Source organism: Phyllobates terribilis, unplaced genomic scaffold, assembly GCF_046119375.1.
Source record: "Phyllobates terribilis strain yellow unplaced genomic scaffold, ASM4611937v1 Scaffold_10__3_contigs__length_209671492, whole genome shotgun sequence".
Lineage (NCBI taxonomy): Eukaryota > Metazoa > Chordata > Amphibia > Anura > Dendrobatidae > Phyllobates > Phyllobates terribilis.
In genome coordinates this window covers 14,041,724-14,066,609 of record NW_027362770.1, presented here as the reverse complement: position 1 = coordinate 14,066,609, position 24,886 = coordinate 14,041,724, and the positions used below count along the sequence as shown (strand labels likewise).

The 24,886-nt window shown below is 42.6% G+C and overlaps 1 protein-coding gene across 2 annotated transcripts; it reads left to right on the top strand.

Annotated features, from left to right (window-relative positions):
• HNRNPAB (heterogeneous nuclear ribonucleoprotein A/B) lies at nucleotides 1-24,043 on the top strand. 2 transcript variants are annotated; one of them, XM_073649502.1, is made up of 9 exons: nucleotides 1-161; nucleotides 278-461; nucleotides 8,835-9,003; nucleotides 9,297-9,455; nucleotides 15,897-16,028; nucleotides 17,082-17,178; nucleotides 23,223-23,378; nucleotides 23,498-23,580; nucleotides 23,734-24,043. In XM_073649502.1, the coding sequence occupies exons 2-8, from the start codon at nucleotides 307-309 to the stop codon at nucleotides 23,566-23,568; spliced, it is 939 nt and encodes a 312-aa protein (XP_073505603.1). In that variant the 5' UTR covers nucleotides 1-161; nucleotides 278-306; the 3' UTR covers nucleotides 23,569-23,580; nucleotides 23,734-24,043. The 2 variants fall into 2 exon arrangements, with proteins under 2 accessions (XP_073505603.1, XP_073505602.1); XM_073649501.1 differs by having other exon boundaries at nucleotides 4-161; nucleotides 278-500.
• The last annotated feature ends 843 nt before the right edge of the window (nucleotides 24,044-24,886 follow it).

The window sequence follows — 24,886 nt, the reverse complement described above, 5'->3', positions numbered from 1 at the left end:
CAGCGGGGCCCGTTCCGGCTTTATAAAGGTAGCCACGAGTTGGCTTTCTCATGAGAAACCATTTTGGAGGAGGCGAGGTCTCGTAGGGGTTTCGTGCGCTGCCAGGAAACCAGGAGGCTTAGGCTTACATTGACGCCACACCTTCCGTGACTGTTTTTACGGTGCGTTTCCTTGAGTAGCGCGGTTTAATCTCATCGGTGGTTAGGCTTTGCGCAGCTACGTGAGCGCCTGAGCCTCCGCCGAGCTGGGCCGCACTCATCTCTCTCTCTCTTCCTAGACGTGATCCCTTTGCTCGACTGCACCGAAATGTCAGAGGCCGAGCAGCAGTACATGGAGACCTCCGAGAACGGCCATGAAGCTGCAGAGGGTGACGCCGATACTAAACAGTCCGCGGCGCTGGTAGGCCAAAATGGTTCCGAGGGTGAGCAGATCAATGCAAGCAAAGCCGAGGAGGACGCAGGGTGCGTACCTGATAATTCTCCCAGTGTAAATCAAGCCGCGTAAGTTCCTCTGGTAACTGTATCTATCTAACGGTGCATCCTTTGTTCCCCTGCTTTTTGTTGGCGCCATCTGCTGTAGGGGGAGGGGCCGGCTCCCTCCCTGCCTCTCTATACACTGCAGCCATTACAGGCCCCAGAGCTGCAGCCATTACAGGCCCCCGAGCTGCAGCACTGGGCTCCTGCCCTGTGTGTCCTGCACTGCCTCCTGGGACTGGCTGCTGGGCCCTTCCTGACATGTGCAGCCTTGCACTGCCTCCTGGGACTGGCTGCTGGGCCCTTCCTGACATGTCAGGAAGGGCCCAGCAAGGCTGCACATGTCAGGAAGGGCCCAGCAAGGCTGCACATGTCAGGAAGGGCCCAGCAAGGCTGCACATGTCAGGAAGGGCCCAGCAAGGCTGCACATGTGCAGCCTTGCACTGCCTCCTGGTACCTGGGACTGGCTGCTGGGCCCTTCCTGACATGTGCAGCCTTGCACTGCCTCCTGGTACCTGGGACTGGCTGCTGGGCCCTTCCTGACATGTGCAGCCTTGCACTGCCTCCTGGTACCTGGGACTGGCTGCTGGGCCCTTCTTGACAGTGATTCCCTGAGTTTCACAGGATCAGCCAAATGGCAATTTTGTTTAGCAGGCATCTGGCTACCATATCAACACCCCAGTCTCGTCAACTATTAATGTTTTACAGGACCATTTAGTTTCCCTTACCGAATTGCAATGTATCCATAAGGCCATGTGCCCAATATGCAGAAATGCTCAGTCACACTATATAAATCCATGCCGGTTGCATGGATTTATATAGTGTGACCAAGTTATAATGCTGCAAGTGCAGCATCAATAGTAAAAAAGCAAAACAAAAACCATACTCTCCTTCAGATGGCCCCCGGTATCTTTGGCGGCTCCTGGTGCTCTAAAAAGGACCTTCTATGACGTCATTTAGTTATGTGTTGGTCACACGACCATCACCTGATATCAGCGGTCGCGTGACCGTCACATGATGAAATGATGTCACGGAAGGTCCTTGCAGACCACCGCCTGAAGCCAAGGAGGCAGCTGCTCCGCTCAGAGACCAGGTGGTGCTGGAAAGTTGAGTATAAGGTTTTTTTTTTTATTTTCTAGTCTCCTTCAAACTCTGGTACCATCCGTGCATTGAACCGCATGATATGTGCACATGTAGTCGTGCTGTCCAATGCATGTCAGTGGCGGCTAAAATGCCGCGATTCCGTAAAATAATTGGTAGTGACCGGTCTGCAAACTATGTCCTATGAGTAACTTTTACAAGATTTGGGAATGTTTAGCTATTAAGCCTCCTCAGTCTTCTTTTTTGCAAGCTGTCTACAAATATCTCAAGGGCTGTCACATTGTGGAAGGATCATCTTTATTCTCATTTGCACATGGAAACACGAGAAGCAATGGGATGAAACTGAAAGGGAGAAATACAGATTAGATAATAGAAAAAATGTTTTAACTTTGAGAGTGATCAATGAGTGGAAGAGGCGGCCACGAGAGGTGGTGAGTTCCCCTTCAATGGACGTCTTCAAACAGAGGCTGGACAGACATCTGTCTGAGATGATTTAGTGAATCCTGCTTTGAGCAGGGGGTTGGACCAGATGACCCAGGAGGTCCCCTCCAACTCTACCATTCTAGGAGTGCTGTGGATTTTTCCACAATGATCCGCAGCGGAAATTTCCACAGCATGTGCACAGCACATGCGGATTATCATTGGGGAACATTGCAGACCTCCTACCAAGCGTTTTTTAAGCGTTTAGGTGGCAGAATTGCTGCTGCAGAAACGCCAAAAAAAAAACATAGTGGGCACACAGCCCAAGTCTGATGCCATATTGATAGTTCGTTTGTCACCAATTATTTACTTATTCTGAGCTGTCAGATTCCAGAGTAAAATTGCAGCAAGCTGCGCTGCTACTTTCTACTCTCTACTAATGCCAAATGCAGCTAAGAAATATATATCACATTGCAGTCTTATTTATACGGTTGTGTGAGCGAGCCCTTAGCATCAAATGATGGATGTAGAGCATGCTCAGCTTCTGATTCTGCTTCATACACCTGATGTCGAACATTCAGGTCATAAAAGGGTTCAGCACATTTCTCAGTCTAGGAAAAACCTCTTTAAGGCTAGGTGTCCACGATGCAGAAATGTTCCTGATTTTTCCTGATCGTTTTTGCATCTCCCTGGCAGAAAGAACACATGTGGATTGTACATGCGTTCTTCCTGCCAGGGACAAGCGGAAGTGAAGTGTTTTTCACATGCATTTCCGCATACAGGTTAACAAACGCTTTCCAAACTATTTTAGCATCACTTGGAAAGTGCTTGACAACTTGGTCACACTATAAATCCATGCAACCGGCATGAATTTATATAGTGTGACCTTAAAGAATGGTAAAAAAATAAATCTATACTTGCCTTCTGATGGCCCCCGCAGTCTTTATTCGCTCTGTCCCGGCTGCCGGCAACTCGCGGTACACTACACTGAAGGACCTGCCGTCACATGACTATGATGTCAGCGCAGGTCCTTCAGTTCACTGCAATCTGCTGGCAAGCGAAGACAAGCACACCGCGGGCCATCAGAAGGGAAGTATAATATATCTTTTTTTTTTTTTTTTTTTTTTTTTTAGAGGTTCTATGGTACCCAGGTCCAGAGGAGAGTCTCCTGTCCTCCAGACCCGGGTACCATCCGCACATTGAAACGTTCGGATCTGTACATGCGGAATCCAAGCGATTCAATGCAAGTCAATGGCGGCGAAAACGCAGCGTTTCCACAAAATAATTGGTAATGCTGTGTGTTTTTTCCGCAATGATAATCTGCATCAGAAATTTCCGCAGCATGTGCAAAGCACATGCGGATTATCACTGGGGAACATGGCAGGCCTTCTACCAAGCGTTTTTAAGCTCTTTTGCAGTGTTTTTGCCGCTGCTGAAACTCTTAAACGCATTGTGGGCACACAGCCTAAGAGGCCTGATGCTGTAAAATTGTACTTGGGTCTTCCCAGAGTCATACCTAGTATTCTAGGTACAGTTTGATGCACCGCTGTAGTGCCACTAATATGTTCCCTGCCCCTAGTAATGTACCTGCCAGCCTGGCGTCCGCTGTTCCCAGTGTCACTTCCGTCCCAATCTGCAATCCTGTGACTTCGGACTGGCCAGACGTCTGTAGCTGACACTAGCTCTTGGTGGAAGTCTTCGTTTGACTTGCATGGAGTAGTGACTTCCACCTCGCCCAACAAACATTGGAAAGATCCAGCAGGTCACAAAGTACTGGAGACATAATGGTGCTGATAAAAGATGAAGATGGCATTGTTGTTACCAGCTGCTAAGTGCAGGGAACTTAGATTAGTGACACCAATCCAGCAGTAAAATAAGAACTGCTGGCGTGGGTCTCTATGGTTTTCACATGAAATGCTGCTACAATAGGACAAGTGTTTATGGTTGTTTCATGTGCAGGCTATTGTAACAGGATTTTGTGAAAATGTTTCACACTGGCTTAAATGTCTGCTCTTAAATCTGCCCCTCTCGGGATTGACTACCAGTCTCTGCAGGGACACATGTAAATGGGACAGGTATTCACTGATGTCAGCTGAGATCAAGGGCTGGTTGCCAACGGAGTGTCCCTTTTTAATGGGTCCTTTAAAGGTGCATTTACATTGAAAGATATTGGTTTATATAAATTTCTTTCCCATAATGAATATCTCCTATTAACATAAGCAAGCAAGTTCATGATCATTTGGGGCTGTACTTCCGCCCCCCCCCACCAATAATGTTGGTCTTGAGCCTCCATTGAATAGTGTGGTGCTTGTGTGTGTGCACACTGCTACTTCCCTCACTTTCTTTGGGACTGAGCACTTTATCTTCACAAGTTCCATAGCCTTTGACTGGATGGCGAGCATTACCCTACAATCGGTGGCATTTGTCAGCAATCTGGATGGATGACAAGCTGCGATTGTGGAAAAAAATTCTTCTAGGTCAATGGTGAGAACCTGAAATATTGGCAAATCATGCAAAACAATCTTTTTCCTTTCTAATAATAAAATCATGGGTGCCATAAATAAACTTTGAGCCCCCATTAGACAGTTGTCAGCTTTGTGATCTTGGTGACCATCATGTGATGAATCAGTCTGCTTTGTTCTGTTCCTATTGCAGATGTGTAAATAACATGGTACATTTTAACAGACATTTAGACATGCCAATAATTGGGGAAACAAGTAGTCATAGGATTTTCCAAACTACTGGTCCTTCTAAACAGGCTGGCAATTGCATGCCAAATAAGCAAAACGTGAAACATTCTTCTATCTTGTTTTTTTTTTTTGTTCCCATACAACAAATTCTAAAACGAAACATCACATGATGTATAAAACACCTCTAGGGGTGGTCTCAAATGAGTTAATCAGGAAGAAGGCCCACTTCTATCACACTGCCTGGAACAGATCAGTCCCTTACCATAGCTTACATTGCTGCTCTTTGCTGATGTCCGAAATCAATATCACTGATAGAAGTTATGTAAGAGGGGATCACAATGCTGTCACCACAAGCCCTCAGCTTGATGCTGTGCCAGGGTATGATTGACTACATTACTAGCCCCCTAATAACAATGACAAGCCTCCCTGTTTCAGGGAGGTGAAACAAGCTGGGGGCACCACCCGAAAGTGAATTCTCACATGGAGCTGGTGTCTGCCACATTGCTCATTCTTGCTGCCTTTTGACATCCTGTTTCAAAGAATCAAGTTGCAGGCCAGCGGTGAAAGTGTGCTGGTGGTGGGACCACCTCTCCCATGACTTGTATTGATACTATTGCAGATATCGGCACTGTAAAAAGCTGTGGCATGTGACCGCAGCACTGTCCCTTGATGTCTTGTTACATGCAGCATGATAGAAGGGAAAAGCGAGTGCAGGAGTCGTCCTGAAGACTTGTTTGAAACTTTACTTAAATGAGACGTCTCAGGAAGTATAATAAATGGCACATCTTGGAAGGATGGGGTATTATAAAATAAAGCAAATTGTAAGTGGTTAGAGGTTAAAATATTCATATGGGAGCCCCGGGAAGAATGAGTGCCTACACTGTAGGAACGGTGCTGGTACGGGAGGTGTGGTGTTTTTTTTTTTTTTTTTAATGGTGGGGGGTGACAAGGAGTTCAAGTAGTAGACAGCTTCTTTAAGAATGAACATGTTAGACTTACCAGAGAAACACTGACCCCTGCACGTGTGCAGTGAGGTCTGGCCACCCAAGGACCTTAAAGGGGTATTCCCATCTCCAAGATCCTATCCCAATATGTAGTAGGTGTAATAATATTGGCAAATACCTCAAATTAGAAATGTAGCATGGTTTTTCTGATTGTGTCACTTCTCATGTGCAGGCATTGCAGGACCTTGGGTATCCATGGTTACGACCATTGATAGTGAGTTAGCTCATTGCTGATGGCCGTAACCATGGATACCTAAGGCCCTGCAATGCACTGCACATGAGGAAAGAGACAATGAAAAACCAGAAAACTACTACATTTCTAATTGGAGGTATTTGCTAATATTATTATTACACCTACATATTGAGATAGGATCTTGGAGATGGGAATACCCCTTTAAGGCTAAGTGCCCACGATACAGAAATGCTGCATATTTTTTCCGCTTCTCCCTGGCAGGAAGAAAATGCATGCGGTTTTTACATGTGTTTTTCCCGCCAGGTAGAAGCGTTTGTCAAGCTTTTTTGCATGCATTTCCGCATGCGGGTTGACAAGCGCTTTCCAACAGATTTTAGCATCACTTGGAAAGTGCTTGACAACTTGGTCACACTATATAAATCCATGCAAACAGCATGGATTTATATATAGTGTGACGAAGTAATAGTTAAAAAAAAAAAAAAAAAATAAGAATGGTAAAAAATAAAGATTATACTTACCTTCTGATGGCCCCGGTGTTTTCTCCGCTATGTCCAGTCTGTTGTATGGGTCGCAGTGGTGGGAAAGGACCTGCCATGATGTAATTTAGTCATGTGACCGGTCACACAACTGCCGACGTCAGCAGTCGTGTGACCTGTCACATAACGTCGCCACTGGTCCTTTTAGACCATCGGAAGGTAAGTATCTTTATTTTTTATTTTAAATTCTCTTTTTAACAGGTTCTATGGTACCTGGGTCTGGATGAGAGTCTCCTCTTCAGACCTGGGTACCATCCGCACATAGATCCACATGGGCACATGTGCTCTTACGGATATTATGCAAGTCAATGGCGGTGATTACGCTGCGTGTCCGCAAAATTAATGGACATGCTGTGTATCTTTCCGCAATGATGATCCGCAGTGGAAATTTCTGCAGCATGTGCACAACACATGCGGATTATCATTGGGGACCATGGGGCACATATTACCAAGTGTTTTTTTTTTTTTTTAAGCATTTTCACTCTGGAAATTCCACGGTAAAAACGCTTGAAAAACGCATAGCGGGCACGCAGCCTAAGAGCTGCAGGACTGATTAAGTGGAAGCATGTGCAGCACACCAAACAGGTTCAGTCCCAAGGCATAGTTATGTTTAAATGGGTCTAGGGAGATGTCATTGATCCATGCTGGACAACTTGCAAAACCTGATGTGGAGCACAGCAGAACCTGTGATACCTGGGACTGGTGTAAAAATGTGCATAGCTAGTCTTTTCAACATCATAATGCACATGTTCAGTGTTTTCAAGCACTTTATGTCCAAAACAATGGTGTAAGTTGATCTTGGACCCCAAAAAAAAGGACACAACGTTCAGTTGCCATTCAGAGCTCTTTAACGCAGTTGTTCGTGAATGCCTGTTCAATTTATAGGAGTGTTCCTGCAGAGATAGTAGTCAGTCTGGCACCTATTACCGAGGCTCCAGTGGATACTTCTAAAAGATTTCTAGCCATTGTTCACTCAATAAATAAAAGAAATCAAAAGTATGGAGATTTCATGATGCTGCTGCTTCCCACTGTCTTGAAGTTAATATTGATCTGTTTTCTTAAACCCTGTGGAGGACCTTACTGTACATGTAGAGCTGGGTGCTGCAGGTTTCAGTTGTCAAGTCCAGAATAGGAGTTAAACCTGATTTTTAGGCCACCTAATCGCACTTACTGCTCAGATGCCAGAATATAAAATATGGAGGCACCTTCACAATGCAGTTGCCCTTTTGGTAGGGGTCCTGTAGGGTTTTGCTGTCATAATAGATCCTGGTGTAAACTGCGTTTCAGCTGGCATCTAGTCACCTGATTCACTACATGGTCCACTCAATACACGTGCAGAAAGTGTATGGGACTCGCTTGCACAATAGAATGTGCATGGTGGTTCTTTAAAGGGAATCTGTCAAATCCCCCCCCCCCCCCAAAGCAGTCTATACTGGCATGTAGATCATAGAAAGTTGATTAAAGTGATACCTGCATATCTAATGTGGATGTCTCAGGAATAAGACATTTTCTTGGTACCTAAATGAGCTTTTAAGCACTATGTAACAGGCACTGATCTACATAACAATCTACCTCCAGACATTTTTTTTTCTTATTACACACAATAGAAACCTGCAGCGCAGTGCACAGACAAACTGGGCTGTGATGAAGCAAAGAGCGCTCTATGTGGGCGGCGCTTTGCCCATGCCTGGAAGTCAGGGAGCACAGGGTCCTGTGATGTGCAGGGGTGGGGTGGATGTTAATGAAGCATATAAGTGGGGATTTGGGGGAATAATAAACACATAGGCGGGGATTTCTTGGCATCCCCCGGACACCAAGCCTGTACAAAATAAATTGATTAAAGTGCTTTTCTCTTCACTCAAACCACTATGGGCCATACAGGTGTGTATAGATTTATTTTTCTATACCCTGTATGGCCATAGTAGAGGTCTGATATCTCCAAAGTGGTAACAGATTCCCTTTAACTTGACACACATGGTCCACTTCCAGCTGAATGTTGAAGCCTGCTTAGCTGGGCTGGTGATCAGAAATGAGAATTCCAGATTTGTTCCATCAAAACAAGGGTGGCAGTTCTGTGACCTCATTCTTCAGGTGATTTTTTTTTTTTTTTTTTTTTTTTATGAGCTTACTGAATGATCATTCAGCTCTAATATAAAAGGGGATTTTTTTTTTGTTCTACTCCCATAAAGGTGTGTGTGTGTGTAATGTCTTCCTATCTCTGTGCTCCTCTGAATCTATTGTTATCATTTTCCTGTTTTGGACAGTCTTCCTTTAGATTTCACTTATTGCACTTCAAAATGGAGATGGGGTAAGACGTGCTGAAATTTTGTTGCCAGACAATGTAAGTCATTTCTTGAACATTTTAAGACTATCTTTTAGCATGTAATGCTCTCTAAACTGATTTCACTTTAATTTAGGAAAATGTTTGTTGGCGGTCTCAGCTGGGATACAAGCAAGAAAGACCTGAAGGATTATTTTTCTAAGTTTGGGGAGGTGTCGGATTGTACCATCAAGATGGACTCTAATACAGGACGTTCTAGAGGGTTTGGATTTATTCTATTTAAGGATTCTTCAAGTGTTGACAAGGTTTGTTTTGCTCCTAGGTGATTTGCATGCTTATGACTGTGAATGGTCTTATGGTGACATTAGATTGCTAGTGTTTTGTAAGGTGCTACAAACTTTATACTGTCTTTAACAATCTCTTGCATGTACAGATGGTGACAAACCTTAAGTCACTGGTCATCACTTCATTTGCAAGATGTATAATAAAAGCAAACTGGTGAAAGTGGTAGCGGTACTAATGTATGTGCAGGTAATGTGTGCCCGAATTGAGACGCTTTTATAAATCGTTCACTTCCCTTTACAAAACTCCATTTCAGGTTCTGGAGCAAAAGGAACACAGATTAGATGGAAGGCTGATTGATCCTAAAAAGGCAATGGCAATGAAAAAAGATCCAATAAAGAAAATATTTGTTGGTGGATTGAATCCAGAAGCTGGAGAAGAAAAGATAAGAGAATACTTTGTAACTTTTGGAGAGGTAAAGTTCAAATGATCGGTAACTCCTTATCGAAGCAAAATCTTAAAGGGTCATTTTTCACAATCAGTGTTATGTGCACACATTGCATTTTTTTTGTGCATTTTTCAGCGCTTAAATACGCCCAAAATAAATAGCATATCTTATCCTATGACATTTTGCAAGTTCTGTGCACATGTTTAGGAATTTCCCTGAGTGGATTTCATGTGCAGTAAAAAAAAAAAAATGCAGCATGTCCATCTTTTGTGCATTTCTGCATGTGTTTTTGCCTATACAATGCATTGGAAAAAAAAATGACAACGCTGTGGATTTTCCAGTGTTTTTGCTGCCAAGAGGTGCAGAAATTTCTCCAAGCAATTCCTGAACTTGCACACATAGCCTTAATGCATACTTGTTGACATCTTCCAGCAAAAGCTTCATTTGGCTGAAAAGCCAAGCTCCCTCAACATGTGGCAGATACTGGCTGTTAACCATTTCCGCACTGCTGTCAATCTGACACTGACATTTAAATGGAACATTTAGCAGCTCCCATCGGCCACTTGTGATGTGATCATGGGGGTCCAGGGGGTTACTATGATAGCTGGAGGTCTACTGAAAACCCCTGTCACTATTACTTTGATGCTCAGCTGTCAAGTGAGCTCCATATGAGAACAAGATTTTTTTACTATATACTACAGTGGAATCATGGTAGCAATCAAATAATCATAAGATAAGTCACCCTAGGAGAACAACAAAACTATTTTAAGTTTAAATCACCCATTCCTCCTGTTTTAAAATAATAAACATAGTTAGTATCACCATGTTAACAAAAATATATAAAATATGGGTTTAAATTGATTTAACTTAATGGCAATGTTTTATGGCATTTACCTAAAATTGTAGCTTTTTTCCTGTCACTGCACCACCCTAAAAAAGCAATGTCTGTACACAACTGGCATCAGTTAAAAAAAAAAAAAAATCTGCTCACGGCACACAACAAAGCCCTCACTTGGGCCCCATCAACAGAAAAATAAAAATGTCTAGACACTGGAAAATGGCACAAAGCAAAAAATTAGTTTTCTTAAAATAAAAACACTTCATACTATTGTTTTTCATCACTACATGTTTTGGCATCACTGAAATCTGATCTGGACAACAATGTTTCAATGTTAATTTTATTGCACAATGAACATTATGAAAACAATGGTGAAAATGCATTTTTTTTTTCACCACTTAAAGGGTTAATATACAGATTAAGGCTGGGTTCACATAGGGGCAAGTGTTTGGTGGCTGAAGCCCCACAAAACTGGATTCAGGCATGTACATGGCTGAGGCATTTGACTAATGTAGACTGAGTCAGGGTGCTGTTGTGGAGGGAGGATTGGCCACATGCGCTTATTAGTGTGCATTATTATTGGCCACATGTGCTTATTGGAGGCTGGCAGTAAGACAAGAGCTCACCGACTACATCTGCATCATTAGTTAATGGCCCTGTTGCTGCGTATGTCAAAATCCGTTTTTCAGGGGTTTGGCTGTAAACCCAGACACTGTTAACCCAGCCTAGAAGTCCTAAATAATGGGAGTCTTTATTCCGCATAGTAAAAAGTACAAAAGTATGGGTTAAATACCCAGAAAGTTTGCTATAGACCATATAACAAAGCAGAATGATAAAAACAAAGGGACCACATTATGTATGCAGGGGCAGCATTGCTGAATGCTAGTACAATACAGGCAAAATGACTGATTTATATGCAGCCCAGAGTGTATAAGTATGCTGGAGCTTTGTGTAGGCAAATAGTAACCTGTCAATCGCAAGGAAAAATGCAAGTAGTAGCCCTACCGTATAATAGAATGAAAAGAGAACCAAGTAATACACAGCATGAACAATGTCACCAGTATTAATTTGATGGAGGGGTAATGTTTGTCCTTGTGGAGAGACACTCCTGTCATGCCAGTGTAAGGAGGCTTGGAAGCCATGCAATGCAAATTGGATCCAGTTGGATAAACACTTAGGTGGGCTGCGCTGCTGAAGTAAATCAATTCTTCAGAGATGATGATGAGGCTTTTTATTAACGCGTTTCAATGCCGTCCCGCCGTCTTCAAGTAAATGTTAATAAAAAGCTTCATCTCTGAAGAATTGATTTACTTCAGCAGCGCAGCCCACCTAAGTGTTTATCCAACTGGATCTAATATCTCCTGGAGGATTTACCTTCCAGCCACGGGGCAGCAGCAGCTGTTTCTCTTCATGCCTGCATAGTTGTGCCAGTCACAACACCCATCAGGTGAGTGTAACCAGCACTCCTCCTCTCCCTCCATAGGGTATCACCCTATTGTGCGCTCTGTTCCCCACATTTAGGCTGTGTGCCCACGATGCATTTTTAGGCTGTGTGCCCACGTAGCGTTTTTGATGCGGAATTTCCGCAGCGGAAACGCTTGTAAAACGCTTGGTAACCCGCACCCCATGGTCCCCAATGGGATTCCGCAAGTTCTATGCACATGCTGCGGATTTTTCCGCAGCGTTTATGCTGCGTTCAAAAATCCGCAGCATGTCATTTAATTTTGCGTTTCCGCAAGCAGAATTGCCTTTGTCCAATGCATAAAAAACGCAAGGCAATTCCGCATGTGGAAAACGCGCGAAAAATGCGTGCGGAATTCCGCATGCGTTTTTCCGGGAGAGGAGTTGCAGAAATGAAGCAGAAATTTTCTGCTTCATAAATGCAACGTGGGCACATGGCCTAAATGCAATGTGGGCACATAGCCTTAAGCTTTTCTGCAGCGTCAAAAAAATGCTGCAGAAACTCTTAAACGCATGGTAGAAGGCCTGCCATGTTCCCTAATGATCAGCATGTGCTGTGCACATGCTGCGGAAATTTCCGCTGTGGATTATCATTGTGGAAAAAAAACACAGCACTAACAATTTTGTGGAAGCACGGCGTTTTCGCCGCCATTGACCTTCATTGGAACTCTTGGATTCCGCATCACTGGATCTGTACATGCAGAATCCATGCTTTTCAATGTGCAGATGGTACCCGGGTGTGGAGGACAGGAGACTCTCCTCCGGACCCGGGTACCATAGAACCTGTGAAGGAGAAAAAAAAATAAATATTATACTTCCCTTCTGATGGCCTGCGGTGTGCTTGTCTTCACTTGCCGGCAGACTGTGGACTGAAGGACCTGCGCTGACTTAATTTAGTCATGTGACGGCAGGTCCTTAAGTAGTGTACTGCGAGCTGCCAGCGAACCAGGACTGAGTGAATAAAGACTGTGGGGGCCATCAGAAGGTAAGTATAGTTTTTTTATTTTTTTACTATTCTTTTAAGGTCACACTATATAAATCCCTGCCGGTTGCATGGATTTATATAGTGTGACTAAGTTGACAAGCACTTTCCAAGAGATGCTAAAATCACCTGGAAAGCACTTGTTAACCTGTATGCGGAAATGCAAGTGAAGAATGCTTCACATCTGCTTGTCCCTGGCAGGAAAAACGCATGTACAATCCGCATGCGTTTTTTCTGCCAGGGAGATTCAGAAACGCTCAGGACAAATCAGTAGTATTTCTGCATTGTGGGCACATAGCCTTAGATCTACATGCAATGCAAATTGCCACTTCAGACAGGAAAATTAATTTTAACTCTAGGGACACCTATTGGCAGTAGCAAATCTAGGTCAATATTGACCTGAACGGTGACCTGGGAAAAAGTTTGGCTTGCACATCACTTCCAGATATCCGGAGGATGCGGCAGGTCAGAGGAAAATCTTCCTGTGATTGGCCCACACACGTCTTTCTCAGATGCAGTAATCTATGCACAAGGAGGAAGAGTGGTGCTGGACATGCACACCAGCTGTTGCCATTTTGGAGAAGGCTAACACACTGCTACAGTATGGAAAACCAGGAAACCAGCTTAACCCAACATCTTTCCACTGCCACTCTACATCCAGCTTCACAGAATGCACTGTCCTATTTGCTAAAGCTACATTTCCCAGCAGCACTTGTGCTGAAGACTCCTACTTCCCCTGTGCACGGTGTTGTCAAGCTTATTGGATGTGTAAAATTTAAATTCTTCTCCTGTGCAGGGCCCTGCCTGGACAGTGTTCATCTCCTTATACACTTGTTCTCTTCTCAAAATAGGACACTAGTCCCCCAAGAAAAGACCTGAAGCGAGTATTTCAACCATAAAATCCATATTTATTGACACATTTTAAAATTGCAGTGAAATAAAACAAATCACAGTGCTTCAAAAATACGAATGGGCAGACATTGGTATTAAATCCTACTGCTACTCAAGGTATAATGTGTTCCGGTTTGTGGCATAAGGCTCACAATCGTTGCCTATTGCTATCCCCTCATAGTGAAATATGTAATGAAAATATTACTTATAGCATATTTCTGTCCCCACATATTACAATAAATTGTGCAGTGATAATCACTATTGATATAACAAAGATGCTATTAATTACACACATGAAGGGGCTGCTGTGGTTAAGGTTATGAACCCATGGGGAGGTGTCCCGAAAGAATAAAGCATGGGAACCAACTATCCGCAACAAAGCAGCACAAAATGGAGCCAAAAGTAAGAAGGAACCGAATAAAGTACCTGAGTCAGAGTAATAATGCTGTCGCCCATCCGTGACCCCGGATTGTAATATGTGGGGACAGAAATATGCTATAAGTAATATTTTCATTACATATTTCACTATGAGGGGATAGCAATAGGCAACGATTGTGAGCCTTATGCCACAAACCGGAACACATTATACCTTGAGTATCAGTAGGATTTAATACCAATGTCTGCCCATTCGTATTTTTGAAGCACTGTGATTTGTTTTATTTCACTGCATTTTTAAAATGTGTCAATAAATATGGATTTTATGGTTGAAATACTCGCTTCAGGTCTTTTCTTGGGGGACTAGTGTCCTATTTTGAGAAGAGAACAAGTGTATATGGTATATGAGTTTAACTACCGATAATATTTTTCAGGATTCCATTTGTGGAACTGTGTTGGTAACAGTGTTCATCTCCTGCAGTCTACACCACTACAGATGCCAGTGGGACTTTTACATTTTGCTGACTTGTAGTGGAGTTCAAGTGGTCTTGTAAGAACCAGAAAGAGCAGAATTGCATATTGCCTGCAGTGTCGCATCACTGATCTGTCAGCAGCAAGTGTTGCTGCTCATCTGAGTATTGCATTGTTAAATGTATCAACTGAGCAGCAGTTTGAGTTTCAAATGGCTGAACTCTGCAGCAGGCAGCAAACACAGCTCAACTAACCTCTGCCCTCTAGACATGGTCCCATCCTGCAGTACATCACTTTAGTTACCAGTGCACCCCTCCTTCCTGGTATGAGATCTCTACTCCATTATGGAGGCTCTGCCCATTCCCATCACATCCCTCACAGAAGCCCCAGTCTAAGCACAGCAGAATGAGACTGCACATTATTGACCTGGATGTCATGAATGACACATTCAATAATACATCCATGTAGCTAGTATTAAATAAGGTAACATAAGTCATGTGCTGATGAAATAGAATAGTCCAAAAGCATGTATGAAAAGATAGAAGGTAGATCCTCATCAAAGCCCCTGGTGAGACGCGCGTTGGATCTTGTAATTTGGGGGTTAGTATTTGCTTTTTACCTTCTATCATGGATGTATTATTGAATCTTCATTTAGCAATATGCACTTTTACTATTTATCTATTGACCTTATCATACCTCTTATGTATGCGTCTATATATTTTTAGTATATGGTCTGGGCATGATGTAATTATCCATGGTATCTCCACACATGATCGGATGAATACAATGTATTAACTACCCCCACTTGGCTTCTGTTGTGACACTTTTTCCCTTATATTTTATATTAGTTTGTGTATTTTATATATAAATGTTATATTTTATGGCATCCTAGTTTGTTTGTACATGTAGGTTATATACATTGTGGTAGACACAAACATCTGACTATATTCCTTTGAGTAACTGTGAATGAAGCCAAATAGGTTTTGTCTAGTAATTAAATAAAAAGCTCTACAAAGGGTATAGCAGTCTTAACTGAGTAATGTGTTTGGATTCCTTAATTCCAAAATTGGCATGTGAGGATTGGTCAAATACTTGTATCAAGCAACAAATGGATTTGTAGATCTCCCCAAAGCGTAAAGGACATTAAAATCGTGGCAAATAACTTACAAATTGAATTTTGTGGGTGAGCACATGAACCGTATGAATTGAACTTTGCCTGACCACAATAGACTTGCTGGATTCAAGCAGTTGACTGTCTTCTCTAGTAATGCTACATTTCAAATGTCATCTGCTTGGCACATCTAAGGCTATACCATTGGAGGTTGGGAATGGTGGGGTTTTTTTTTTTTGTTACTTCGTGTAGAAATAATGTGGGCAAGTAGTCTGGAGACAAGCAAATACTTGAAGAATTTAACAAAACTGCATCCTTACTAAATGTCTCAAATTCCAGATTGAAGCAGTTGAACTTCCAATGGACCCAAAAACCAACAAAAGAAGAGGATTTGTGTTCATTACGTTCAAAGAAGAAGATCCTGTAAAAAAGATCTTGGAAAAGAAGTTCCATAACGTCAGTGGTAGCAAGGTAACTTATTTTTTTAATATTAACTTTCCTCTTCCTATATTCACACTGGCTGGCCCTTGTCAATTTAGTGTGGCTGTGGCCTAAGAAGTTTAGCACAATCAGTATTTTTTTCTCAGGAGTGGGAGCCAAAACCAAGTGAGGAACAATCAGAGAAAAGGTATAATAGAAACAAGTCACCAATTCTGTATTTATCACCCACTCCTGGTTTTATCTCACTCCTGAGAAAAATTACTGATAGTGTGGCTGTGGCCTTATACAAATGTATTACAACACTCCATGGGTCTGTCCCATTCCCTACCAATCCATGACTGTGCTATACTTTTAAAGTTCTTTCTTGGCTAGGTAAAGACACTAATCACTGTATAGAACACGAGAAGGGTGCCTCCAGCTCGGTTGCCCACGATTACCTTTTCTCAGTATTTGAGCCAGCAGCTCCATTATGCTGGCCCTTTAATTCCTTTTTTCATGCATAGTGTTCACTGCTGAACGCTACAGCGCATGCATTGAAGGATTACCAGCCAGTGCCAGCATATAGGTGTACTTGGTTGCGTTTGCAAGTGATGTTTTCATCTGTGGGATGAGAGCACAGCAGCAGCCCCACCATCTCATGTAATGTACATGCTCCAGCCCTTTCCCACTCCGTGCTCTATAAATGTAACTTGAGCAGTGATGAATTTCCCCTTGAGCATACATGAAGTACGGTATACATCTGTCCAGAACAACTTGCTGCTGCAAATTCTTCACAAAATGTATCAGTTGACAATGCTGCAGACTGCCTCACATTTGGAAAAGCAGTTAAGAGTAGCAACATAATCAATCCCACATAACCTTACATGCCTCACTAAATGGGAGATGTTTTAGCCATCACATTAGAGGTGGGTTAATTGACCAAACAATAGTATAACTATCTAAATGACCCTTGGCAGAAAAAAGGTTCCCAACCACTGGTTTACAGAATAGACTTGGCATGGTTGGGTATAGAAGTCCTTCAGACTATCCTCATTCAGGGATATAACTATTGTTTCATATATTGTGGATTTGTTTTCTTTTTAGTGTGAGATTAAGATAGCTCAACCTAAAGAAGTATATCAACAACAATATGGTGGAAGAGGAGGCGGTTTTGGCGGTAGAGGTGGACGGGGTGGAAAGGGTGAGTAATGCTAGGGATGTGACTGGCTTGGAGTACCTGCTTAGTGTTCTAGTAAACATAAAGAACACATGACTTTATACTTAATATTTAACATGTTATACCAATATTTACAAAAAATTAAACTTGTGTGACTGTTTAAATCTGCATTTGTATGGTTCCATAATACAGTATTAGATTATGGGTCTATAATGTACTTCCAAATTTTGGTAAATTCATATGAACCCTAAAATCATGACCAGTTTCTGCAAATGCCATGTTTCAGTGAATAGTCTGCAGATATGAGGGCTCCTTGTGCTTCTAAAATTGCTGAATGCCTGCACTGGTCATGTAAATGACACCTAAATTTCACTATTGTGCAGAGTTATGCTGAACCCATGAGATGACTAAAGGAATGGAGTTCCTTATCTTACTCAGCAGCTATTGGGCTTCCCATGGAGTTCAGCCTACTGGATATTTTATGGTTAATTAGATTTGGGTTCACACTTCAGGCCATGTGTCAGTAAATGTCCAGATTCTTATATCTAGTTTGTGTTAAAGGCTATGTGCACCTGGGAGGTTTTTTGAAGAAATTTGGCAGTAACTCTATCTCAAAACTTTGAGTTTTTTTTTTTTCACCTGTTCTCCCAATATAATCTGTTAAAATAAGAGATCTTGCACATTTTTTTACCCTACACTGGGGGCCTAATTTACACTATGTTCTAGTTTCTGAAAATCCACATGACATTAATAGCAGTAGCCTGACTCGTGTTCTATTTTGTATTGGTACAGTTGAACCTCTAATGAGCATGTGAATGTTGTGATGTTACTTACTGTGATTGGTACATCCTGTTTTATCAGCTCTGTATTAAGGAGAATTTGTCACCACTTTTGACCTTAACTACTATGGGCATATAGGTTAGACTGCTGGAGTGTGATACCTGTGGTTATTAGATGCCTTGTTGCTGATTAAATCATCTTTAATCCGTCTATGTACTGTATTTTGCAGATGAGATGCACCAGATTATAAAACTCACACCAAATTTTATGGTGGAGCATAGGAAAAAAATTCTTGCAATAAAATGGTGGTGCATCTTATATATATATATACACTGCTCAAAAAATAAAGGGAACACTTATATTCTGTTTAACTCCAAGTAAATCAAACTGTCCACTTAGGAAGCAACACTGATTATCAATTTCACATGCTGTTGTGCAAATGGAATAGACAATAGATGGAAATAATTGGCAATTATCAAGACACCCTCAATAAAGGAGTGGTTCTGCAGGTGGGGACCACAGACCACATCTCAGTACCAATGCTTTCTGGCTGATGTTTTGGTCACCTTTGAATGTTGGTTGTGCTTTCACACTCGTGGTAGCATGAGACGGACTCTACAACCCACAGAAGTTGCTCAGGTAGTGCATCTCATCCAGGATGGCACATCAATGTAAGCTGTGGCAAGAAGGTTTACTGTGTCTGTCAGCATAGTGTCCAGTGGCAGGAGGAGCTACCAGGAGACGGGCCAGGAGACGTGGAGGGGGCTGTAGGAGGGCAACAACCCAGCAGCAGGACCTCTACCTCTGCCTTTGTGCAAGGAGGAATAGGAGGAGCACTGCCAGAGCCCTGCAAAATGACCTCCAGCAGGCCACAAATGTGCATGTGTCTGCACAAGCGGTTAGAAACCGACTCCATGAGGGTGGTGTGAGGGCCCTACGTCCACAGAAGGGGGTTGTGCTCACAGCCCAACACCGTGCAGGACGCTTGGCATTTGCCACAGAACACCAGTATTGGCAATGTCGCCACTGGTGCCCTGTGCTCTTCACAGATGAAAGCAGGTTCACACTGAGCACATGTGACAGACGTGACAGAGTCTGGAGACGCCGTGGAGAGCGATCTGCTGCCTGCAACAGCCTTCAGCATGACCAGTTTGGCAGTGGGTCAGTAATGGTGTGGCGTGGCATTTCTTTGGAGGGCCGCACAGCCCTCCATTTGCTCGCCAGAGGTAACCTGACTGCCATTAGGTACTGAGATGAGATCCTCAGACCCCTTGTGAGACCATATGCTGGTGCGGTTGGCCCTGGGTTCCTCCTAATGCAGGACAATGCCAGACCTCATGTGGCTGGAGTGTCAGCAGTTCCTGCAAGATGAAGGCATTGAAGCTATGGACTGGCCCGCCTGTTCCCCAGACCTGAATCCGATAGAGCACATCTGGGACATCATGTCTCACTCCATCCACCAACGTCACGTTGCACCACAGACTGTCCAGGAGTTGGTGGATGCTTTAGTCCAGGTCTGGGAGGAGATCCCACAGGAGACCATCCGCAACCTCATTAGGAGCATGCCCAGGCGTTGTAGGGAGGTCATACAGGCACGTGGAGGCCACACACAATACTGAGACTCATTTTGACTTGTTTTAAGGACATTACATCAAAGTTGGATCAGCCCGTAGTGTTTTTTTCCACTTTAATTTTGGAGGTGACTCCAAATCCAGGCCTCCATTGGTTAATAAATTTGATTTCCATTGATTTTTGTGTGATTTTTGTTGTCAGCACATTCAGTTTTGTACAGAACAAAGTATTCAATGAGAATATTTCATTCAGATCTAGGATGTGTTATTTGAGTGTTCCCTTTATTTTTTTTGAGCAGTGTATATAATTTTTTTTTTTTTAAACTTTAGCTTACCTGGGGAAGGTGGTGGAGCGGGTTCACAGGAGGCAGGGTCACTGCTTCAGGAGGCCAGCAGGAGTGCGGGCGTTGTGGCAGTACCTGGGTGCTCATTGGGTGTCAAAGATTACCCAGAAGGTAAACAAACCCTATTTAAGGGATGCAATAAAACATGACTTATTAATGTTAAAAAGTGGTCTATTTTTAAAACTACTAGTGAACCTGTAGTATGCCAATATCTAATGGAGTTCCCAACGTTGAAACCCTTCTCCATTCAGCCAAGAATGTTCAACTTGCTCATAAGGCTATGATTCCCATCTAGATAATGGCTGCAGCCAATGAGTCTAGCACCTTTTGGGTAAATCTATTTAATTTTCAAGCCATATAAGGCTTTTGATTTATACGGTCCCAACACTCCATTTTTACAATCGGTTATAGCCCTAGCCTCCTGAGGAAGCCTGTATAGGTGAAACTTGTTGGGGAGGTTATTTAGGTTTAAGTATCTTGAGTGATACCTGTATGAAAGAAAATTAAATGGATGTACCTAAAAAGCGCTACAGACTCATGGATTGCAGCCATTATCTAGATGGGAAAGCATAGGCATATGAGTAAGTTGAACATTCTTGGCTGAATGGAGAAGGGTTCTAAAATTAGGAACGCCATTAGATATTTGTATACTACAGGTTCATTTTAGTAATTTTTAAAAATGGAATGGTTAACAAATTAAGTCATGTTTTATTGAATCCCCTAAATGGGGTTGATTTACCTTCTGGGTTATCTGTTTGTTTAAAATTTTTCATCCATAAAGGGTGGTTCACACCTTCTCATTAGATGTCGGTGCTGGTGAGCAGTCCCCTTTCCCATTCAGTTCCCTGCGGTAAGATTTGGAAAAATTGCAGCTTAAGTTCAGCTCAGGGAAGTGAATTGGAAAGGACTCTGCTCACCAGCGTCAACATCTAATGAGCGCCCAGACACCACAGCATCGCCCCACTCCTGTGGCCGCCTGAAGCAGCGACCCTGAGCTCTCTCCAGATTATAAGAGGCTCCCCCATTGTCCTCCCAAATTTGGAGGAGAAAGGTGCATCTTATAATACGAAAGATGCAGTAAGTGACCTCCCTATGTTTTCACTGTAAAATCAATGGAAGATGCAGCAGAAATGCAGTGAATGTTAAAGGGGTATTCCCATCTCCAAGATTCTATCCCAAGATGTAGTAGGTGTGATGTTAACAAATGCCTCCAATTACTACCACAAAGCATTACAAATACTGGCTGGTGATGAGCACCTGCAGCCTTTATCTATCCCTCATCCCTTCAAGATGGCTGGACCATCCTTGTAAATAAGCCATTGTACTTTGTCACACCCCACCTCCATGGTAGATTGTAAGCTCTTATGAGCAGGGTCATCATTATTTTTGCTTTAATTATTGTATTATCTTTAGCTTTGTTACTTATGACTGTTGTATATGAACCTCTGATTTGTAAGGCGCTGTAGAATATGTTGGTACTATATAAATAAATATTAGAAATGTAGTGTAGTTCTTCTGACTCACTGTGTCACTTACCCCATGTACAGGGTATTGCAGTAGCTTGCATATCCACGGTTATGACTTCTAATGGCTAACTGTCACGGAGTGGTCATTCTCATGGATACCTAAGCAACTTCAATGCTATGCACATGGGTTTAGTGACATGGCAAATCAGAAGAACTACACTACATGCCCGCAACAGCCGCGGGGGGAATCTCTATCCACCCGCAGCTGTTAACCAGTTAAATGCCGCTGTCAATCTGGCAGCGGCATTTAACATCGCTGTGCTAGAAGTGTCATTGCCCACCCCCCATCGGTGACCCCGTCAATGTGATCACGGATCTCCGATGGGTTGGCATGACAACCCGGGGTCTGCAGCAGACCCCTATGGTTGTCATGTCTCAATTGCTATGAGCGCCACCCAGTGGTGGTCGGCGCTCATAGCAAGTGAGCATTTCTACTGCATACAGGCAATCTGCTTGTCACCTGAATGCAGTAGAAGCAATAAGAAAACTGCTGCTTCTAGTCTCCTATGGAGACTATTAAAGCAAGCAGAAAGTGTAAAAAAAAAAAAAAAAAAAAAAAAAAAAAAGATTCCAATCGGTAAATGGTGTAACATGAAGAGAATTCTAAACTACAGAATTATGTTTTTTTTGGTCACTGCAACATTGCAATAAAATGCAATAACGGGTGATCAAAACACCAGATATACCCCAAAATGGTATTAAGTCAGCTCGACACACAAAGCCCTCACCCGGCCCCAGATCCAGAAAAATGGAGGCGCCACGGGTCTCAAAGATGGTGGATTATTGGATTATTTTTTTCACCACTTTATTAAAGAACCTATACATGTTTGGTGCCTACGAACTCATAATGGCAGGTCAGTTTTAGCATTCAGTGAACGTGGTTAAAAAAAAAACAAACTGTGGAATTGCTTTTTTTGCAATTTCACCGCACTTGGATTTTTTTCCCGTTTTCTAGCACCCTATATGATTAAAACCAGTGATGTTGTTCAAAAGTACAACTTGTCCTGCAAAAAAATAAGCCCTCACACGGCCATATTAACAGAAAAATAAAACAAGTTATAGCTCTGGGAAGGAGCAAAAACTGAAGAGCCCAAGGTCGTTAAGGGGTTAATGGAATTTTAAAAGGTAGTATTTGTCTGTCTTCTCTGCATAAATGGCACAATTGACCAGAAAATGACCACTTAAATTCTGAAGACACGTAGTTTTAAAGTTACTGAGATTTTAGAAATGTAAATTTGGATTTCTAAAGTTTCATTTACACAACTAATTTATGACTTGTGATACGTTTGTAAGCGTAGTATTCTCAGAGTTTTTGCTGCCGTTTTTACTCATTGAAATCAAAATGGCTTGTCCTCAATTTCTGTTGCAGTTTTTTGGCATTGGCCTGAGTTTTTCATTCAGGAAAATCAAAAAAGCTTCATGTGAAGACTTGCTGTGATGCTGTCTTTCAGGTAGAAGCTTTTAAACTCCATATGTGAACAAACCCTAAAAGTAATTGGCTGTACACCCTCTTACAGTCTACTGAGACTAATATTTTGGGTATTGGCACTCTGTGCATTGAATAGTGGTGTTCTGTTGGAAGCTATTCAGAAAATAGTTATATTAAAGCTTGCAAATGTGAACTATAAATTGACATGTTTGGGCCACTGCATAGTGATCACACTGAGGACACTTTAAAATACTCATTTTGGACCAGTTGCATAGTGCTACTTTGGGCATCTGCACAAATTAACCCCTTCCATTAGAGACTGGATTTATTCATTTTTTTTTTTTTAGGTCCTTTCCACCCACCCCTACCATACATGTTTGTTTCAGATATTGGCACGTGCTGACAAATGTCTTCTTAGGTCAAGGACAGAGTTGGAATCAAGGATACAGCAGTTACTGGAACCAAGGTTATGGCAATCAAGGATATGGTTATGGCCAGCAGGGATATGGTGGCTATGGAAGCTATGACTACACTGGATATGGGTATTATGGATATGGACCAGGTTATGATTACAGTAAGTGTCACTAGTTGAGAAATCCAGAAAAAATTCTTCTAAATTCTTCATTGCTACACACCTGAGCAATGTATAGTCTCTTTTCCAAGGCCTTTATTTTCTTTCCCTCCCCACGTTAGGTCAGGGCAGTGCAAATTATGGAAAAACTCCTAGACGTGGTGGCCATCAAAATAACTACAAGCCATACTGACCATTTCTTCAGGTATGCATTATTTGGGAATTCCAATGTGGCACTAACTTCTACACTTTTTTTTTTTTTTTTTTTTTTTGCTTTCTCCCAGACTTGCATGTATACTGTACAAATTGGCAGTGTTCAATTTTATGAATAAGTAATAACTTATTATTCTGTCATTAGGTAAATACAGCTGATTTGGGGGTCTGCTTAAAACTGCAGCTCTGCTTCTAGGGACTGCCTCTTGGAGTTAAGTAAGGACTCTTGCTCCTTTTGTACAGATGGCCTCATCCTAGGGAACCAGTGTCAACTTCCACCTTTTTATTTTGTATTGTTTGTGTCATACATTTCCAGATTTGGAAGTGTTAATTTTACTGTACTTTTTGGTACCTTTTGGATTCTAATGTGTATTGTAAGGTATTTTACATGTGCAAATTCACCATTACATTTTTGAAGCTGTCAAAGCTTTTGAAATAAAAACAACTTTGACTAATCTGTTTCTGTGGTTTAAATGGCAAGTTCAATGGATTGTCTGGGCATACACTCCTACACAATTAGACATCAGTAATGGAAATATGCCAGTCCTCTCTAAGCAGTACAATTGCTGATGGAACTTAACATCCTCCAATACAGGGTGGGCAATTTATATGGATACACCTAAATTAAATGGGAATGGCTGGTGATATCCACTTCCTGTTTGTGACATTAGTATATGGGAGGGGGAAAACTTTTCACTATACTATGGCTGGTGGCAGCGGGGGATGAGCAGGGCACAGGAGGCAGTTGTTCTGCCTGCTGCAGCCTACACTGTACCTGCTGCTAAAGAGAATGAATATTCACTGCTCCCCACGCCCATGGGCATCGAAAGCAACGAATACTCATATTTTTCTTAATAGCACACACTACCTGCAGTACGGCTCCTACTGCACTCGGCGGTCAGTGTGCTCGCTATTAAACCATGAATATTCACTACAATCCACTCCCAGGGGTTGTAGTGAATATTCACAGTCTTTAATAGCAAGCACACAGACTGGCCGCAGCAGGAGCTGCACTGTGGGTACAGTGTGTGTGCGCTATTGAGTGAATGGTCACTGCTCCCCGTACAGTCCCAACGTGGGGAGCAGTGACTATTCCGGCACAGCCTCTCCGTGTGAGGGCACATGGCAGTGACGCCATGCTTGGCTCACAGCGAAATTCGTGTCGGCAGCAGAGCAGGATGGACGCAGCACTGGAGCAGAGGAGGTGAATAGGAGTGAGGTTTTTTTTGTGCAGCGTGATGGGGATCAGAGGGTGCCATGCATACCACCAGGAAGGGGGACATTACCCCTATAGCAGT